General features: G+C 33.1%; 1 protein-coding gene across 11 annotated transcripts in view; it reads right to left on the bottom strand.

The window, feature by feature from the left end:
- LOC115885486 (GTPase-activating protein skywalker) overlaps window positions 1-18,953 on the bottom strand; it is a 219,120-nt gene that overhangs the window by 91,539 nt on the left and 108,628 nt on the right. For all 11 annotated transcript variants that reach the window (XM_030904451.1, XM_030904459.1, XM_030904463.1 and 8 more), the window contains exon 5: window positions 3,275-3,421. In XM_030904451.1, the coding sequence (XP_030760311.1) occupies window positions 3,275-3,421 (147 nt within the window). The remainder of the gene's footprint in view (window positions 1-3,274; window positions 3,422-18,953) is intronic.

The raw sequence follows: 18,953 nt of genomic DNA, 5'->3' as shown, positions 1-18,953 counted from the left end.
TGCTGACATCTTCTTTCCCACATATCCGTTTTTCCTACCTTAATAGCGGCTAGTACCTCTCTGTTTTTTGCAAATACCAAATTTCAACAAAAACGGCCATCCCAATATTGTTAAAAATAATGAAAATATATCTACGGGAAAACATTTTAGGGCCTATATATGTTCATTGGAACTTTTTCTTTCATTTCTGTAGAACCACCCACCGAAGTTAAATACACTATTTTTTTGACACCCCGTATAATCTCTGTTCTCTGTCTCTCTCCATATCATGAGTTTTTAAGGAAAACGCAATTAATATGAATTTTTGAATAAGTGCGAAACATCATTGGTTTTATAAAAAATGTCTATACCTATGTGGCGGATTCATCTCTCCAAAAAAATCCTTTATGGGTATTTCGCCACTGCACTGCAAGAAAATCTACAAAATAAAATAGTTATTTTTTGTAAACACTTAAAAACACTGCGTTAAACCGTAAACCTAAACGGACACTGCTTGTCAGAAACAGAACGTCAACGGTTTCTTGTAGACGTATCTGATTTAATAAAGTAAAGTGTTCCCGAATAGTTGAATTTAAATATTTTAAATAGTTTTTTTCTTTATTCTTTGTATTTTTTTTTGCTTCCGACGACGGAAAGAGATAAACTTTCCAAAACGTTAAGCATTTTTTTCTTTGTTAGGCAAATTTGTATAACTGTAAACATAATGTTTACAAAAAATAACTATATTATTTTGTAGATTTTCTTGCAGTGCAGTGGCGAAATACCCATAAAGAATTTTTTTGGAGAGATCATTGGTTTTGGGACCTTAAAATTTTTTAAAATCCTCAATAAAAAAACAGGGCCGTATTTAAAAAAAGAAAGTTGATAATGCCAGTTGAAAGGCGAAACGTCGGCGTCGCTCGCTTGTAGAGCAAAAACGGTAGCAATGAGAATACTAAATCTTATACTTAAATTCTAATAAGTCATAAACCATGACTTCTCATATTACACTCAAACATAAAATACGTCTAAAATGAAAGCAAAACGTAAACCCGACTGACACAGTAGGTAATAGCTCCATTAATTCTTTACTATACCGACATCCTACTGTTTTTATTTTAATGGCAAACCATTTCATTTCTACGAGCGCGTTAGAAAACGAGCTTTGGACTTGCTGAAAATATCGATTCCGCGTATAATCTGCCATTACCGGTCTATTATCATAGCTAAGCCCTATTCGAAGGACTTATAGTCAATTTAATGACCTCTATTATGTCTAAACAAAATCGAAAATATATGCTTTATTTGAAAAAGAATTCTTATTTCAAAAAAATATATAATCTATACCTATATCGTAATTTATTGGTTTATATTATTTTTTTATACTTTTATTTTACCACTTAAGTACCAATTTTTTTCCCGACTTTCGAATTATTTTGGTACACACTGTACAGGGTGGGTCAAATTGGACGCTTTTAAAGGGAAACACCCTTTTCTATAGGAGATACTAATATCGGTGACTGGAGCTCAATTTTTATCAAAAACATGGTGGTGAAAACCGCACATCCATAGCTGTTACCGTTTCGGAGTTACGGGGTGTTATTAAAAAATGTGCATTTTTAAAAAATCGCTGTAATTTTTTTGCTGTGAAAAATTTTGTATTTTTGTGAAAACATTTCCCAAGCACCTTTTTATGTAGACTTTAATGTTTTTTTTTAATTAATAATTTAAGAATTATCCACAGAAAATTTGATTTTTTATGTTAGGAAAATAATTTAATTTTATATTTCCAAAAATGTAGCATACTTGATATTTTCCTCTTCGAGATATAGAGTTTTTAAAAATTCGCCTACTTTGAATGAGTAGGCTTTGAACGGCGCCGCGCCAGCTGTAATGCAGAAAATTGTAGCTGTGAGCAGCAATTAAAACGAAAATAATATTTGCAATGAGAGATGCAGAATTTTATAACAATTTAAACTATATTTAACATCAACACATTTAAGCTATATCTAATAACAATAAAAATTTGTAGCAAACCAAGATATGAGATTTTGCTACAGGTGTTCAACATGTCGACCTTCTGTTATGGACAGAGGGGACCGTTTTTGAACATTTCTCGCGGAATTAATTAACTCAGTGGGGGTAAAAGATAGCCTCGCATAACTCGCATTGTCTAGATTATACGGGCAATTTAAAAATAATAACCTTTATTCTTTCTCAAAGATAAAAATCCACTAAGGATAACAGGCACTAAGTCCGGCTGCGTCTACGGCTAACGGCTGGAATCTTGGTTAGCTATTCAATTATACTCGAAATTAGCTGCAAAAATTTACTGATAGGTAATTTCAGCGTTCTGTGGCGGTGCCTCGTCTTGCTGGAAAAATATGTTTTCGAGTTCCATAAGGGCAGATCATCAATAAGGGGTCCAAAGCCTATACTAGAGAAATATATATATAGAAAAATATATAGGGTGTCCCAAATAAAAAATAAATTTTTCTGTTGATAACTCTTAAATTATTAATTTAAAAAAAAATATACTGAAACCATTAAATACTATGTAAAAAAGGTGCTTCGGAAATGTTTTCACAAAAGTTACAGCCATTTTTGCACATTTTTGAAAAACACCCCGTAACTCCGAAACGGTAACAGATATCGATGTGCGGTTTTCACCATCATGTTTTTGATAAAAATTGAGCTCCAGACACCGATATTAGTTTTTGTCTATCTCCTATAGAAAAGGGTTTCCCTTTAAAAGCGTCCAATTTGACCCACCCTGTATATTAACATATATTACGAACTACTTGTTGATGGTAGCTCTACACACTACTTTGAAAAAAAAGTTATTTTACAAAAAAAAATATTGATACATTAGAGTATTTTTAATAAGAAACGTAAAAATTAGATATTTTTGCATAATTTCACAAAAAAACGTAATTTTGCAGAACCAGTTTATTAATATTAAATGATTATTACTAAACGATATTATTTTCACAATCAGTTTTGTGAGTTTAAAAATTAAATTTAAATCAGAAATATAATCTTGTAATAAAATTGCATGTATCCAGACATATCCACAAAACTCGTGAAAAATGTAAGTAAAAAACGACGCCACGTCACGTAACTTCCTGTGAAGCTGATGCGTATTAAGTAATCGACGTAGTTAGAGGAAACAACAAACGACGAAGAACATTTTAAAATAAGCAGTTTTTTGTGTTTAATTATTATCAGTATTATGTGAATGCTACCTTTATTTCCTTAGACTTCTTATTCGACGTATAGAAAATGCGAAACTAACCTTAACTCCTTCATGGAAGAAGCAGTCCATTATCCTAATCAAGTGCTGGAACGGCAGCCCCTGGAAAATCCACCAAATCCAGTCCATGTAGATGCGCTCTGCCCTGCCCGCCGTGCACTGCCTTTGTAAATGCACTGCTGCGCCTTTCTGAAACAAAGATACGGTCTTAAAAATATGTTACCATCACATTAAAAAAATGAAATTCAAAAAAACATTAACATAAAAGTGGTTTATTATCATTTAGTTTTAGATATGTTAAAATGTCTTCGTTACAATAAATACATTGGCTAAACGACCGCCGGTATTGTTAGTTGTTAGTATATTAAAAAAAAATACCGTCATCCGGCGGTATGATATTTAATAATAATGATAATTAAACTGAATTAATTTGTCGATATACCGCCGAACAGCGGTATTCTTTATTTATTTAGCAACAAGCGCCCTACCTCAAAAATTTACCTCGTTGTTTGGCGGTATTCATGATAATAAATATGTAAAACCGTCTATAACGGCGGTCTTTCTTTCGTCAACTGTCTATACCGCTGGCGGTAATTAGGCCAGTTTGTAAAATAAATCATGAAAAATGAAAACATCTGGTATTGGTTTTGCTTTTTCTGTAAGAAGCGTAACATCATATCTGCAGGACTAAAAGCAAGACCCAGCAGTGTAAAAGTTATAAGGTACGTCCATACCGGCTTTCCGCACCGGCTTTCCGCTTTCCCGTGCTCGGCTTATGTCGAGCCAGGTCTCATCGCTTTGAAAACCTGCCCAATTGAAGCAGGTAGTGGCCATTAAAAACCGCTTGCTGGAAGCGGGAATGTCTCATTTCGCACCATAGAGCCGAGGTCAGAGAAATGCATCGTCTCTCACGAGACGGTATTCCTATGGCCGTCGTCAAAGTCAGAGTACCCAAACACCAAACCCACATCTTCGACATCACGCATGTGGGCTCGCAGAGGGTTCGAGTGGTGACGCCGAGGCGTGGTAATGGGGTACGTCAGTGCCACAATTGCCAGCAATTCGGTCATGCTGCCTCGAACTGCTTTGCGGCCCCGCGTTGCGTGAGGTGCGCCAAATCCCATCACACCAATTCCTGTGATAAAGAGGCTGATGCACCTGCAATTTGTTCAAATTGCGGAGGTCCGCATCCAGCCAGCCATAATTCATGCCCAAAAAATCCGAGAAATCGTAATCCCAATCCCAATACTAACATCCTTAGTCAGCCGGAACCCTCAAGGGTTCCGACTCCTATCCCTCCAAATCCTATACTTTATGCTTCAGTACTCAAAAGCAATCTTAACAACTCGCCACAAGGAAATACCCCTGAGTCATTCCTACCCATCTCTTCAATAAACCAAGAACTCCATAAACAACTACTTGAACAAGTAGCCATGTCAAAACCATGGTTTCAAACATAATTACAAGTATGTTACCTCCTACGATCTAATCTCCATTCTTCAGTACCAAATCCCCCTACCAAAACTGTCTTCCGGACAATCACAGAACTCTTCTGGACTTAGTGTCCAGTCGCTCCTAAATCTCGCATCCCAATACTAGCCTTCAGGCACCCAGGGCTACGCCCTTCCCCAACACACAAGCAGGAATAAAAGCTGCCATTCTTCCGCCGCTGATTCCTCGGAGGTGGATCGTTTTTAGTGGGTATTTCGAATCCCACACTGTCTAGGGGTTATTTCTATGACTGTCTCTCTCGAGATGGCCATGGAAATGATCACTATTCGTCTATAAAAGATTTTTAAACCACCCCCTCACAAAAAAAAAGGAATGTCTCATTTCGCACCATAGAGCGAAATGAGACGGTATAAAGGTATATTTTGACAAAACGGCAAAAACCGTTTAAAAAATAATGGTGCAACTTTAAAAATATTGTACACAAGATGGTTGTGATTAAAATTGATTAATTTTAAATAATTTTGTAAATAAATATCTTGAATTATGCTAAAGCATAACTTTTACTGAGAGTTTAGAAAAGAGTCGAGCGGGGAGGATTAAATTTAGAGGAGCGAGAGTGGTCGTAAAATGGGTAGCTAGAGCAACTTTGTTGAGCAGGTGAAGCGACAACAAGAAACAATAATTCATTCCGATAAACGCGGATAAAATCAGATTAAGCCTGTTGAAGCAGGATATTTTTGTTCATCTAATTTTCACCGCTAAAGTTGATTAAAAAAATAAAAACGATGCGCAACTTTATGGGCGATTCCGTGGCACAAAACCTGTCTGAGATGTAACTGGCGTTACCGTCAGCCTGTCCGAGAATTTCGAGATTTAGTTTAGCCCTGCGCCGCCGAGCGCTGATAGTCGTTTACAGCGCAGCGGATAAATAATACTATGGACCGCGGTTCTGTCGACGTGAATGGTTGCCGGAGACAGTATTGCCAGAACTACTGATTAATCCGTAGATTTACGGATTTTGGGTACAGTACGTTAATAATTACGGATTTTCTATCATTAAACAATTTAATATAATATTATATGATTAAACAAAGAACGGTGTCAGAGTTGGCTTGGAAATAAAGATCGCTGTTATTTCATATGTAAAATATTATGGTAAACGTCAATAATCGCCATTTCCAAGCCAACTAAACTTTTTTCGATTATACGACATATACAGTACCTATAAAAGAATTTTATTTTTGTTGTTTATTCTATGTTTAAAACGAATAAATTTTCAATACATAAACGCCGATTTTTCATCGAAAGATATTTTGGTCAAACGTATTACAGATATTATACATTTTAATATGGCAACACTGTCGTTTTAAGATCCACACCGTCTTCGATATGCCTTCGCTAGCCGAATTAGAGAAAATAAGTGTTTTATGCGTTGACAGCAGAGCGATTGGTGTCTTCACCGTACAGCACTTGAGACGTAAGGGGAAATAAAATCAGCCTTGTCACGAATTAGCCCATTAGGTATTAGGTTGCGTATCTTCCCAATTCTTTCAATCAACGCCGCTAGTCTGCCGCGATAAAGCGAGAAGCGGGAATCTGATGCACTATGGACGTACCTTTACGCAAGACCAAAACCCAGCATGCAAGACTCTTGTGGCCTTGCGTTTATTTTTAACGTGAATTATTTGCTCATTTATATTGACTCTTGCGTCAAATTCTAGGGTCAAATATAAAAAAAAACTTGGATAGAAATGCATAAAAATGTATTTGACTAAAACAGAGTGAAATTTTTAAAGAAAACTACACTGATAATTAAAATATTTAATTGAGATTTTAAACAAATTACACAATGTCAATAAAATTACCAAATCGTTCTGTACATTAATTAATGCATATCGTTTCTCTTTTTAATGTTAAGAATAACAAAAAATAAAACGAACAACACATTACCAAGTCTAGCATTAACAAGTTTATGATTTTGTAATAAACACGTGAAAGTCACAATAAATATACATTTTTAGTAAACATTTTATATAATGACTTTAAAACTGACGAATTATCGTCTAAGCTTTGTATTGATTTTACTCATTTACCACTAAACTCAAACATAGTAGTCATATTTGGTAATAAGCACTTGCATTTAGATTTTCTTAGCCTTAGAACATGTCATTATTGACAAAAATTAAACATGTTGAATACGATAGTTATTTGACTGAAATTATTTTTTTAAATGAATCAAAAATTTTTCTGCGAATAAATGATAAAAAAAAGTTTCTGTTGAACTTTTGGCACAAAAACATTTCAAATTTATGATATCAGTCTAATAACTGTTCAGTCAATATGTTTAATTTATGTCAATGATGACAGGTATTGATAATTTCGATTCCAAATATCTGAAGAACCATTACTCCTAGCGATTTTTTCCAAGAGATCTTTTTTACAAAAAAAAATGTCGTAAATGTATATTTTTTTACTCAGTAGTTTCATACAGGTACCGACAAAAAGTTATCACTCTTCAAACCAGTTAAAAAATATGTAGGTGGCGCCCTCTACAAGTAGGAGTCAATATGACTCCTCCTGATCAAAATCAAATTTAGCATGTTAAAAAACGCCAATTTTCATCCAAATATTTACATTACTTCATAAATTATTTGGAAAAAAATCAAAAGAAAAATTAAATTTCTACACCCTGTATCTCTGAAACTAAGCATTTTAGGACTTGAATTTATACGAACTTTTTTACTTATTTTTATATGCAGAATATGCTGCCGAAGTTTCCGAAATACAGTTCGGACCATTCTGTATAAATTCAACGGAAAACAGCATATTCAAATCTAGAAAGACGTTGAATTATATAGAAAATGTTTGTATCGAGATGTTTGAAAAATACAGAGAACTGTCAAATCGATTAGTTTCAATCATTCCATTTTTATTGTAATATACTTCTCGAAATACAAATCGAAGTATTTTATTGTTGTTGTTAGAAGCTGTCAACGTCTTACTTGTCAGACCTAATAGATATTTATAGCAGGTTTATAAAATAATTTATATTTAACCTAAATCCAAAATCCAACACTAATCGTGGGCATGTTATTTATAAAGTATCAATGTATTTATCAAGCGTATATTGATAATAAAATATCTGCAGTTACACATATTATAAATATCGATAGATAGTATCTGTTCTTGTTTACGATCGAATTCTCATATTGCAAAACAACACCATCACAGTTGGCGAATTAATCGTATATTTTAAAAATATTATCCGGGAAATATAAAACAATGATCACGGGATCAACAGGATAAAGAGGTACGGTGGGCGTACGTGGTGTGGATGCGGTTATAACTAGTAGTGGGAACTATCGAATGAATACTATCGAAACATTCGATAGTTGCAATTCATTCGAATAATTCGATAGTTAGTAAGAAAACATTCGTTGAAAACTATTCGAATAAAAATTATCGAATAGATCCGTCATCTGCCTTGAAATATTGTATTCTAGTAATTCGGCAGCAAAAACCATTCTTTTATAAAATTCATTCATTTATGAAATTCATTTATTCGTAAGGATCGATTATAATAAAATATTAACTGAATTTTAGTTGTCGCCCGGCGACGTAGGTTTCTTTCCGAGAAACCCGACAGCGGTCGGTGGCAATGCTATGAAAGAAGCCGGCATCTTTGATTTTTTGCGGAGTCAGATATAGATAAGGACACATTATTTTTTTTATTGAGGTGCTAGTATTTACACAGAAAATACATTATGAAGGGCGCTGTTGCCATATTTTGGTATTAGTTGATATTAGCAAAGAATATTATTGTTTGGCTTTAGTTTGTTAAGGCAAAGTTTACAGAATATTCTGTAAACTTTGGTTAAGGTTAGTATGTCTATATATTCTGCATTTTTTTATTAATATTCTGTTGTTACACTGCAATAATACTTGTTATTTTGGATGTAGGAAAATGATTTTTAATGTTTTTAAGCAAAGACTGGTTTAATAAATTATAATAACAGTAATAATTTGTTATACCTATTAACAACAAAATTTAAAATCATTTAATATAAATATTTTTTTTAAGTAGTAGCAAAATATAAACAACAAATTAGCTTTATATTACTATTTAAAAATTATATTTACTTTTACTGGCATTTACTTTAAAAAATAAATGAAATATTTCTTCGCAAAAAACTACATGTAAGAGAATTAGCATAAACAAAATACAAACATCGTTAACTTTTTTTTAAATTGGCACGTGTAAAACTTTCATTTTAATTTTCTCACCCCATAGTTTGAGTTCGATAACCATTTACTTAACCATATTACTTAAATATGATTATTAAGTTCAACTAATTCATATTATTAAAACATCTAAAATACAAATATGTATTTTTAAAATTAATTGTAAGTTCATCTCATCTCTCTTAAAAATTGCTACTTCTTAAAATTTCCCATTATAGCCATATACCATATAAAATTAAATAATTGAAAGATCGGACTACGGAAAACCACACAAATTTTCGGAAAAATTTTGACCACCTGCAGATGCACACAATCGTCAATAAATAAAATTAAAAAATAACTACTATTTTAGTATTTTAACTATTTTAATAAACGCAAAAATAGCACAGTATTTATACGGCGAAGTTATAAAAATTTGGAAGAACTAATAATGCCACTGACGCATACAAAAATCAAAGGAATGAATACTAAATTTCATTTATCAAAAGCATTCGATAGTCGTGGCTCAACGATAACCATTTAGTCGCACGGCGAGGTTATCACATATGCTTTAGTATACAAATGAATGAATGATTTTATTCGAATAAAACCATTCGATAGTTGAAATCATTCATTCATTAACCATTCGATAGTCTAATTCATTCGATAGTTCCCATCGCTAGTTATAACCGGCAGCGTTAAACAGATTTCAGGACGGGAATGTAATTTATATAAATTGCTGGTCATTGCCGATAAAATACACGCCATTTGGGGTGTCTCTATGAGTAATAATGGATTATAGAGTGAAAGATTACATCGCAGTACACCATATTTCTTCAGTGTCGTTTGTTTGATGTTATTTTCTTGATTTAGTTCTTTTCATTGCAAGTCTTTTATATTTTGCATATACCGGGAGCGTCTCGAAAGTGGCTCACCCCTATAACTTTTTATTTTTTCGGATAAAAAACGAGATCTGATATTTTAATATATGCCATAAATTAGGATTGATAGACGTATTCAATTGTTTCTCGGTCACTTCCTGTTTCACTGGAAATGACTACAACTTTTGATTGTTAAATGGTACCCTCGGTATTTTTTTACTTTATTCGATAGAAAATGACATTCTGAATAGAATGACATATCATATGTGAATTTTTAACATTCTCGCTTATTAAAAAATAATATTTTAAATTTCAATCGAGAGTGCCATGGCTATGTTAAAAACACTAATTCTTAATCAAGGAGCCTTGGAAAAATATATTTGATCGTCTAATGTTTTTAGTCTCGTCCTGGCGTCTCAACTGGCGTTTTTGAAGGGGCTGACTGCATACTGCATCGTCTGGGGACTGGAATTTTTGACCACGTATTTCATTCTTAAATTTTGGAAAAGTAAAAAAAATCCTTAGGATTTAGGTCGGGACTGTATGGAGGATGATCTAATAACCTGATCTGATGGTTTCTTGCTATGAACACTGAATTGTGTTTCGAACTGTGTGGGAACTTGCATTCGTCGTTTTTTTTTTTGAGGGTTGGTTATTTAAAACTCAGCAATTACTTCCGGCAAACAAATAGATATGTACCAATCAGCAGTAACAGTTATTTGATCTTACAGAGAAATTGTTGCTAGATGACCCGATTTTAAGACAAAAGTCGCCACCATCTTTTTGGAAACACTTCGAGACCGGATAACTTTCGTCGGTTTTTGTTCTTCTCGGAAGCACCCAAACCACCGATTGACGTTTATTTTTGGATTTTTAAGAGTAAATTCAGGATTCACCGCCACTGGCAATACTGTAGATATTTGTTTGACTTTCCTGCATTAAACCGGTGTAGTTTTTTTGACACCAATTGACTCTAAATGAGTTCTGTTTTTCCGTCAACAGATGCGGTCAAAAGATACGAGAAACTATTTTTTTTACAGATCATTCTTCATCATGTATTTTTTTTAAATTGAGGTCTTCGAAATGCCCAAATTTCACGGTATACCAGGTGCGTGTCAAAAGTGGCTCACCCCCGATAACTTTTTTATTTTTTCAGATAAAAATCAAGATTTGGTATGTTAGTATGCGACATAAATTAGGATTGATTGACCAATTCAATTGTTTTTAGTCAATTCCTGTTTTACCGAACATGACAACTACTTTTGATTTTTAAATGCCATCCTCGATATTTGTTTACTTAATACGATAGAAAATGACACTCTGAATAGAATGACATATCATATGTCAACTTTTGACATTTTCTCATATGGTTTATATGAATTGTAAGATGCGAAGGTGTGTGGTACCAAATTATTCGTAAAATGCTTTTTTCCAAATATATGCTAATGAGCCACTCTCGTTCTATTTGAAAAAATCGAGATATGATTAAAAATACGATTTGAGTATCTTTTAACCGGTCAGGACAGGGAAAACACTGGACGATCAAATCTATTTTTCCAAGGATCCTTGATTAAAAATCTCTAGATTGAACTTTCACTCTAAATTGAAATTTAGAATACGATCTTTTTTAAAGTAAAAAATGTCAAAAGTTGACATGCGATATGTCATTCCATTCAGAGTGGCATTTGCTATCGAATAAAGTAAAAAATACCGAGGGTTCCATTTAAAAATCAAAAGTTGTAGTCATTTCCGGCGAAACAGGAAGTGACCAAAAACAATTGAATACGTCAATCAATCCTAATTAATGTTACATACACCAAATTTCGTTTTTTTTTATCTGAAAAAATAAAAAGTTATAGAGGTGAAACACTTTTGAGACGCACCCGGTATATGACATGTCGATCTTCTTGGATCAGTTACAATATTTCTATTACCGTTTTACATAAGAACTGTGCTACAAATAAGGCAAGACTCAAATAAAACAAGTATATCTAAAAATTTAACTTCATATGATATTTTTAGGCAACATTTCGTAATAGTTGGTCAATTTCAAATTCTCTTAATTTCAATCAATTATCTCTAAATATCGAAGCGCTCCAAATTCCGATAGTTTTAAAGTACCAGGCCACAAATAAATCTTCCAAATGATTGCCAGACATCGAAACTTATTTCGATTGATAGATGGACGTTTCGGCATAACGCGAGGAGTGCATAGAGAGATTAATTACAACAGGCGATCAGGTGGAGAAAGGTCAACGAAGCGAACTGATCTCAAGTTAAACGCTCGATTACTTGTATAGGATCGGATTAAGTAGGTAATTAAACAGAGCAATAAGCAAAAGCCAGTGGCGACTGACAAATTAGTTCCTATTCTACATTGACCGGCACGAAAAATGAACACTTTAAAATTTCCATATCATTTTAAAGCTCAATATATTTTCTTCTAGTGGGCCGATATGATGATTTTTTCAGAAATTTGTAGCTAAGTTATTTGATTTTTTAGTCCCTTCAACTTTAAAATTAAATTCCCCATCTGTTTATTATACGAGGAATGGAATGGTTCAACACAGTAAGCAATTTAAGAATTATACTTTATCATCAAGTTGCATCTTTTCTCGATAGTTTGTTTTTGATTCATCTCAATAGCTTTACATTTATTGGAGATATTCACTTTTGAAGAATACAGTCACGATTTACAACAATTTTAGCATTAAGAGCGTACTTGCGCTTTTGGATCTTATCAACACACCTATGAAGATCCTATGAAGTAAACGAAAGACGTTTATTTTTACGGTTTATTTCATAGTTCGATTGTTATTTGGTTTATTTTGTTAGAACGATTTGCGTCTAGCCGGACTGTACAGGGTGGGTCAAATTGGACGCTTTTAAATGGGAACACCCTTTTCTATAGGAGATAAAAACAAAAACTAATATCGGTGTCTGGAGCTCAATTTTTGTCAAAAACATGATGGTGAAAACCGCATATCGATATCTGTTACCGTTTCGGAGTGTTTTTCAAAAATATGCATTTTTAACAAATCGCTGTAACTTTGTTACTATGGAAAATTTTGTATTTTTATGAAAACATTTCCAAAGCACCTTTTTACGTAGAATTTAATTGTTTAAATATAATTTTTTTAAAATTAATAATTTAAGAATTATCAACAGAAAATTTGGTTTTTTATATGGGACACCCTGTATATTTTTAGTTTATTGAAAAGAATTTAAAATTACCTTTCCAAAAATATAACACACTTGATAGTTTGCTCGATTCCTCTTCGAGATATAGAGTATATAAAAATTCGCCTGCTTTAAATAAGTAGGCTTTGAACGGGCACCGGCTGTAATGCAAAATAAGTCTAGCTGTGAGCTGTGAGCATCAATTAAAACGAAAATAATATTTGCTATGAGATATGCAGAATTTTATAACAATTTAAAATATATTTAGCCAACATCAACACATTTAAACTATATCTAATAACAATAAAAATAAATAGCAAACCAAGACATGAGATTTTACTACAGGTGTTCGACATATCGACCGTCTTCTGTTATGGACAGACGGGGCAGTTTTTGAACATTTCTCGAAGAATTCATTAACTCAGTGAATAAGGAACCTTTATTCTTCCGCAAATATATCCATAGGATTAGATCCATGGGCACTAAGTCAAGCGGCCTCGACGGCCAACGACTGGGATCTTTGTTAGCTATTCAATTATTCTTGAAATTGGCTTCGAAAATTTGCTGATAACTTCAGCGTTCAGAGGCGGTGTGTCGTCTTGCTGGAAAAATATGTTTTCGAGTTCCATTAAGGGCATGGTACAAAGAATACAAGGTATGATCGATAGCGGCTCCAATTTCGTTCAGTTCGCGCATACCACCTGTGACGTCACTAGGAAAATAATGAATAAATAAAAAATAAAGAAAGTTGACAGGAGATCTGCATTTTTTGGGGTTATGGTTAAAAATTGTTTATTTTTAAGACTTTTTAGTTCGTTTAATTTAATAATTACTAAACCAGCAGTTTCAAATATTTATTTAAAATAATAATTATCTATTAACATGGATTTGGACCATAATAGGTTTTCTTTTACAAAATTTATTTCTATATTCGGTATAAAATTGTTTATTACCCTTTAGTCTGCGATGATTTTATGGTAAATAATTTTTATGTTCATTGCCTCTAAATTCACATGAGGACAGAGATGAGGATATCTATCTAAAAAAAGTAACCACAAGAGGAATTGTTACATCATTTAGTAAAAAATGTTGGGAATATATATTGTTTCCCATCGAAAAGTAGAAAATGCCAATGCAGATGAATGTATTTTAATTGTGATAGAAGTAATTCCAAGGGTGAAGTTTATTATAATTAGTGACCTGTGCTTCTTTTTTATATGTAGATGTACATTCAGGTTTTGAGAATAAATCGGTTGAACTAAAAATACCCAGAATATGCCCATCAAAGATTATATAGCTCAAATTTCCTTTGATCGTAGGCAATTATTCAATGCAAATTAACTTTTAAGTGACTGAAATATTCAATAGTTTACAATATGGTATATCACTGTAAAAATATATTACTTTTAGGTACAATTAGGGCCAGATACATTTAAAAGTAAAATAATATTTTATATTAAATGAGGTATTGTACCAACAACAATTTATATTAATACCGCAGCCAAAAAATAACAGAATAAATAGTTCTTTCTTTTATACTACAATAAAATAAATATACCAAGACAACAGTATTTAAAAAAAGTTATGTCCCGCCGAGATCTCGAACCCGGTCTCTCGCTTCCTAGCCCAACCTTACGCACTGCTCCACAGTAACTTGCTTAGCGACAATTCAATGACGGTATATAAGGAAAAAACAGGTTTATAACAATACCTTGACGATTTGAACTGGCGCGCGGAGCGTGCTGACCAATAGCGCCTGTTATCACCTGTGACGTAGCGACCAACCTGCGCAATATCATACCTTGTATTCTTTGTACCATGCATTAAGGGCATATCCAATAAGGGGTCCAAAGCCTCCTAGTTAAAAGTGGCAAACTTTTAAAAATTATGTATTTCGAAGGGGATTATAACAAAATATCAAGTGTGCTATATTTTTGGAAAGGCAATTTTAAATTCTTTTCAGTTAATTAAAAATATAGAGTGTGTCCCAAATAAAAAATCAATTTTCCTGTTGATAACTCTTAAAATATTAATTTTAAAAAAATTATACTTATACCACTAAATTCTACGTAAAAAGGTGCTTTGGAAATGTTTTCATAGAAATACAAAATTTTCCATAGCAAAAAAGTTACAGCGATTTGTTAAAAATGCACATTTTTGAAAAACACCCCGTAACTCCGAAACGGTAACAGATATTGATGTGCGGTTTTCACCATCATATTTTTGATAAAAATTGAGCTCCAGACACCGATATTAGTTTTCGTCTATCTCCTATAGAAAAGGGTGTTTCCATTTAAAAGCGTCGAATTAGACCCACCCTGTACAAGTTTACAACTCGCAGTTCCGCATGTAAATGTGTAAAAGGTAATGTGTAAAAGGTAATGCGCAGAAATGATACTCGGTCGGGTATTTCGAGTGCAATATTTATACTAGGGTTCAGAACCGGGAAATTCCGGACCGAAAGTACCAGGAATTCCCGGTTTTTTTGACACACACCGGGACTCGAAATTATTAATTCCCGGTTCTTTCGATACTTTCGAGACTCGGTAATAATAATTAAAAACATATTTTTTGTTACGGGCGAAAGACTTTTCATACTTTCTCGCGGTCGAAATCAAAATCTTCTAAATAAGTAGTGATAATACATCTCTTACTGTTCTTACTTCTGAAGTTATTTTGAAGTTTCTATAATGTTTATTAGTAATTATTGAAGTTTTAATATGTTGTTATATTATTTAGTATAATATTGCTAAATGCATTAGTTATATTTTATGTGTTATGTATTCATAGGCATTTGCATCTTTAATTGAAAATGTAAGTTTTTTTTTTGTTCAAATTTAGTTAAGTTGGTTTTGAGGTTGGATGATGCTGTTTGATGTAATTTTTAAGCTACATGTGTTTAGGTTTTTTTTTTTCGCTTGTGTTCATTTGTGTTCATGTTTACTTTCTCATGACATAATAATTTGATATTATTTTCATTTGAAACTCATTTTTTATCGGTTTTAAGTTTGAGAATCATCCCTTACTTGCCGATTAACGAACTCCACAATCATTGAACGAAAATATTTTAGTACGGTTCCGGAAACTCCAATTTAATACAACCAATTAGAGTTCAGATCTTTTTGGCCATCACAGAGCCAGGTCTCGAAATTCATTCCCGGTTCGTTCGGGATTCTTTTTGTTACGTGAGGAAGTCCTTTGATACTTTCCAGCGGTCGAAATCAACCTGTTCTAAATATGTAATGATGCTATTTCTTATTGTTCTTGTTTCTTTGCTCTTTTGAAGTTCCTATAATATTTATTACCTATTCGCAGAAAGAAAAAATCGTGGGTGTTTGGGAAGGCTTGAAAGGAAACAACGTTTCTGCGACGTTTCGCGACTTTATTGTCGCTTCTTCAGGCACCAAAACATATATTAATCCATACTATGCCTACAAACATTCATGGCGATTCCAACCGCCAACATTAAGCCACATACGGAAGAAAGAACAAAAACTTAACGGGTATTTTTTTGCCTGATGTACAACGATGCTCGGTTTGTGTCGTACTGCCAGTACGACACAAACCGACCATCGGTGTACAAGTGTACCAACACTAAACCACATACGGAAGAAAGAACAGAAACTTAACGGGTATTTTTTGCCCGATGTACACCGATGCATCGAGCCTTACCAAACACCCGCGATTTTTTTCTTTCTGCGTACTAATTATTACTGGGAATTAACAATAATCATAATTTATTACCATACATTATTATTAGTTAGTTATGTTTTAATAAATATTTACATTTTTAATTCAATATTTTAGGGCTTTTGTCTCAAATTCAGTTAAGTTGGTTTATGTTGTTTGATGTGAAATTTAAGTTACCTATACTTTTTTCTTTACTTGTGATCATGTTTGTGTTCATGTTATTTTTTTCATGACTGATTACTTAATAATTTGATATTATTTTCATTAAAAATCTCAATTTTTATATTTTACTTTGAAAAACCATCCCTTGCTTTCTGATTGATAAACTACACCACCATTGAATAAAAATTAGTACCGAAAGTCTAAAAAAAAAACGGGAAATCCTAAGAGACGGGGTACCGAAATTCCCGGTTCCGAAAAACAGCTCCGGTTCCGAAAACCCTAGTCTAGATCGTACCAACTGATTTAAAAACGGTTGATACGATCCAAGTGGCGTCCAAGGGAGACGCGTAGAAATGAATAAAGTTATAAATTAAGTTACGTAAAAAAGTCATAGGACACGAATTAAAGCTGCATGTCATTATACAGGTGGTACGAGTAAAGGAATAAATTTATTCCTACGGAAAACATGCATGCGACTGAAAAGTAATTAGGTGAAGGTTGCGTGACCGGTTTTTTTGCTAAAATGCGTGAGCGAGCTCTGTTATTCTTCCAGACTCTATGTCGACTTAATATCGATTCAGAATACGATAAGACTAATCGGTTATCGACACGCAACGCACCATTCATTACATCAGAACGACATTAACTTTACACTATAAAACAATACCCTGAGAAAATATAATAATAATACGATAAGCCTATATAAAGATACGTTTTGCCTTTTAAATTTCTAAAATATATAGACTTACTTCTAATTTGAAATTTATCTTATTATTTTATCAAATTCATTTTATCTAATTTCAAATGTATCTTATATCTCAAACGTATCGGTCCTTGAAAGAGCTAGATGCGAGGGCACTGAAGTCATGATTACTAAATCCCGCTTAAGATGGGCTGGTCACGCATGCAAGATGCAAGAAAACCGCCTGCCGAAATCTGTTCTTTGCGGTGAGCTTGTAGATGTCAAGAGGAAACCGGATGGACAACCCAAAAGGTACAAAGATATTTTCCATGAAAACTTAAAGGAGATAAGCATGCAGAATCGGTGGGAGGAAGCAGCGCACAATAGAACGCAATGGAGAAGAATTGTAAACTCAGTTAACAACGACAACCAAAAAGTAAAGAGGCAACAAGGTAATGAGATTTTTAAACGTCCGGAAGGGAGATAACATCACATATCGAGCTTTTGAGTCACAAAAAAGCTTATGAAAGAAAACACCTTGCATAACAATCTTCTGATGAGTGTCAATGTCATGGGGCCCGGCTCCCCCCCTAAAATCTGTAAATTGTGTTAAATATTAGGCTTTTGGGTTAAAAATGGCGCTCTAAAAAGCATATTCTACATTACTTTTTATTTTGGGCCCCCCTAAAATAAATTCCTGTATCCGCCCCTGTTACCAGATACCTTAACACAGATTTTTTAATTATTTTTCCAATTTCAAACATTTCACTGTATTAATGGCACGTTACTGTCATAAATACATATATCCAAGTTAAAATCTAATAAATAAAATCTTTTATTCAAAACCAAACCATTTGTTTTCTATTAAGTTTCTATTTTGTATCAAAATTGAACCGCAAGAAACGCAACTAAATATTTCTTTAGCCAAGACTTAAAAAAAACGAACAAACTATATATTTTCTTAATAACACCTTGCATTATTCGATTTTATGGTACAGAATGCGCGATAAATCAAGAACACAACTTGTTTCAAGGTAAGGAACTCTTTAAATATAACATTAATTATGTCGCATTTGTTCCAGTTTCATTATATATTGGCACACATAATGTATTATAATAATTATAATCTTATTTCAATCTATTCTTAAAAGTTGAGGGGGGTTAAAACATCATAAATGAAAGAAGAAAAATATCAAATTTTTAATTATTGAAAATTTGTTATTTGTCTTGATATAGATCGAAATAAACTGCATAGTCATTTATTTTTAAAATATGTTTAAGTGAGCTATCTCAATATAAGACATTGGTTTGTAAAAGATCTTCTATCTAGTTATTGTTTTCTAGAAAAAAATCTTTTAATGGAAGCCCACACAAGGATATCCTGTATATCTGATATCATCCTTGAAAACAACCCTTGAATGCGGCAGCGACTAATTAAAAACTGATCTATTAT

The sequence above is a fragment of the Sitophilus oryzae genome, unplaced genomic scaffold (genome assembly GCF_002938485.1).
Source record: "Sitophilus oryzae breed Bouriz unplaced genomic scaffold, Soryzae_2.0 scaffold_111_pilon_pilon, whole genome shotgun sequence".
Taxonomy (NCBI): domain Eukaryota; kingdom Metazoa; phylum Arthropoda; class Insecta; order Coleoptera; family Curculionidae; genus Sitophilus; species Sitophilus oryzae.
Note: the sequence above shows the minus strand (reverse complement) of the source record. Positions and strands in the feature narration are given on the sequence as shown.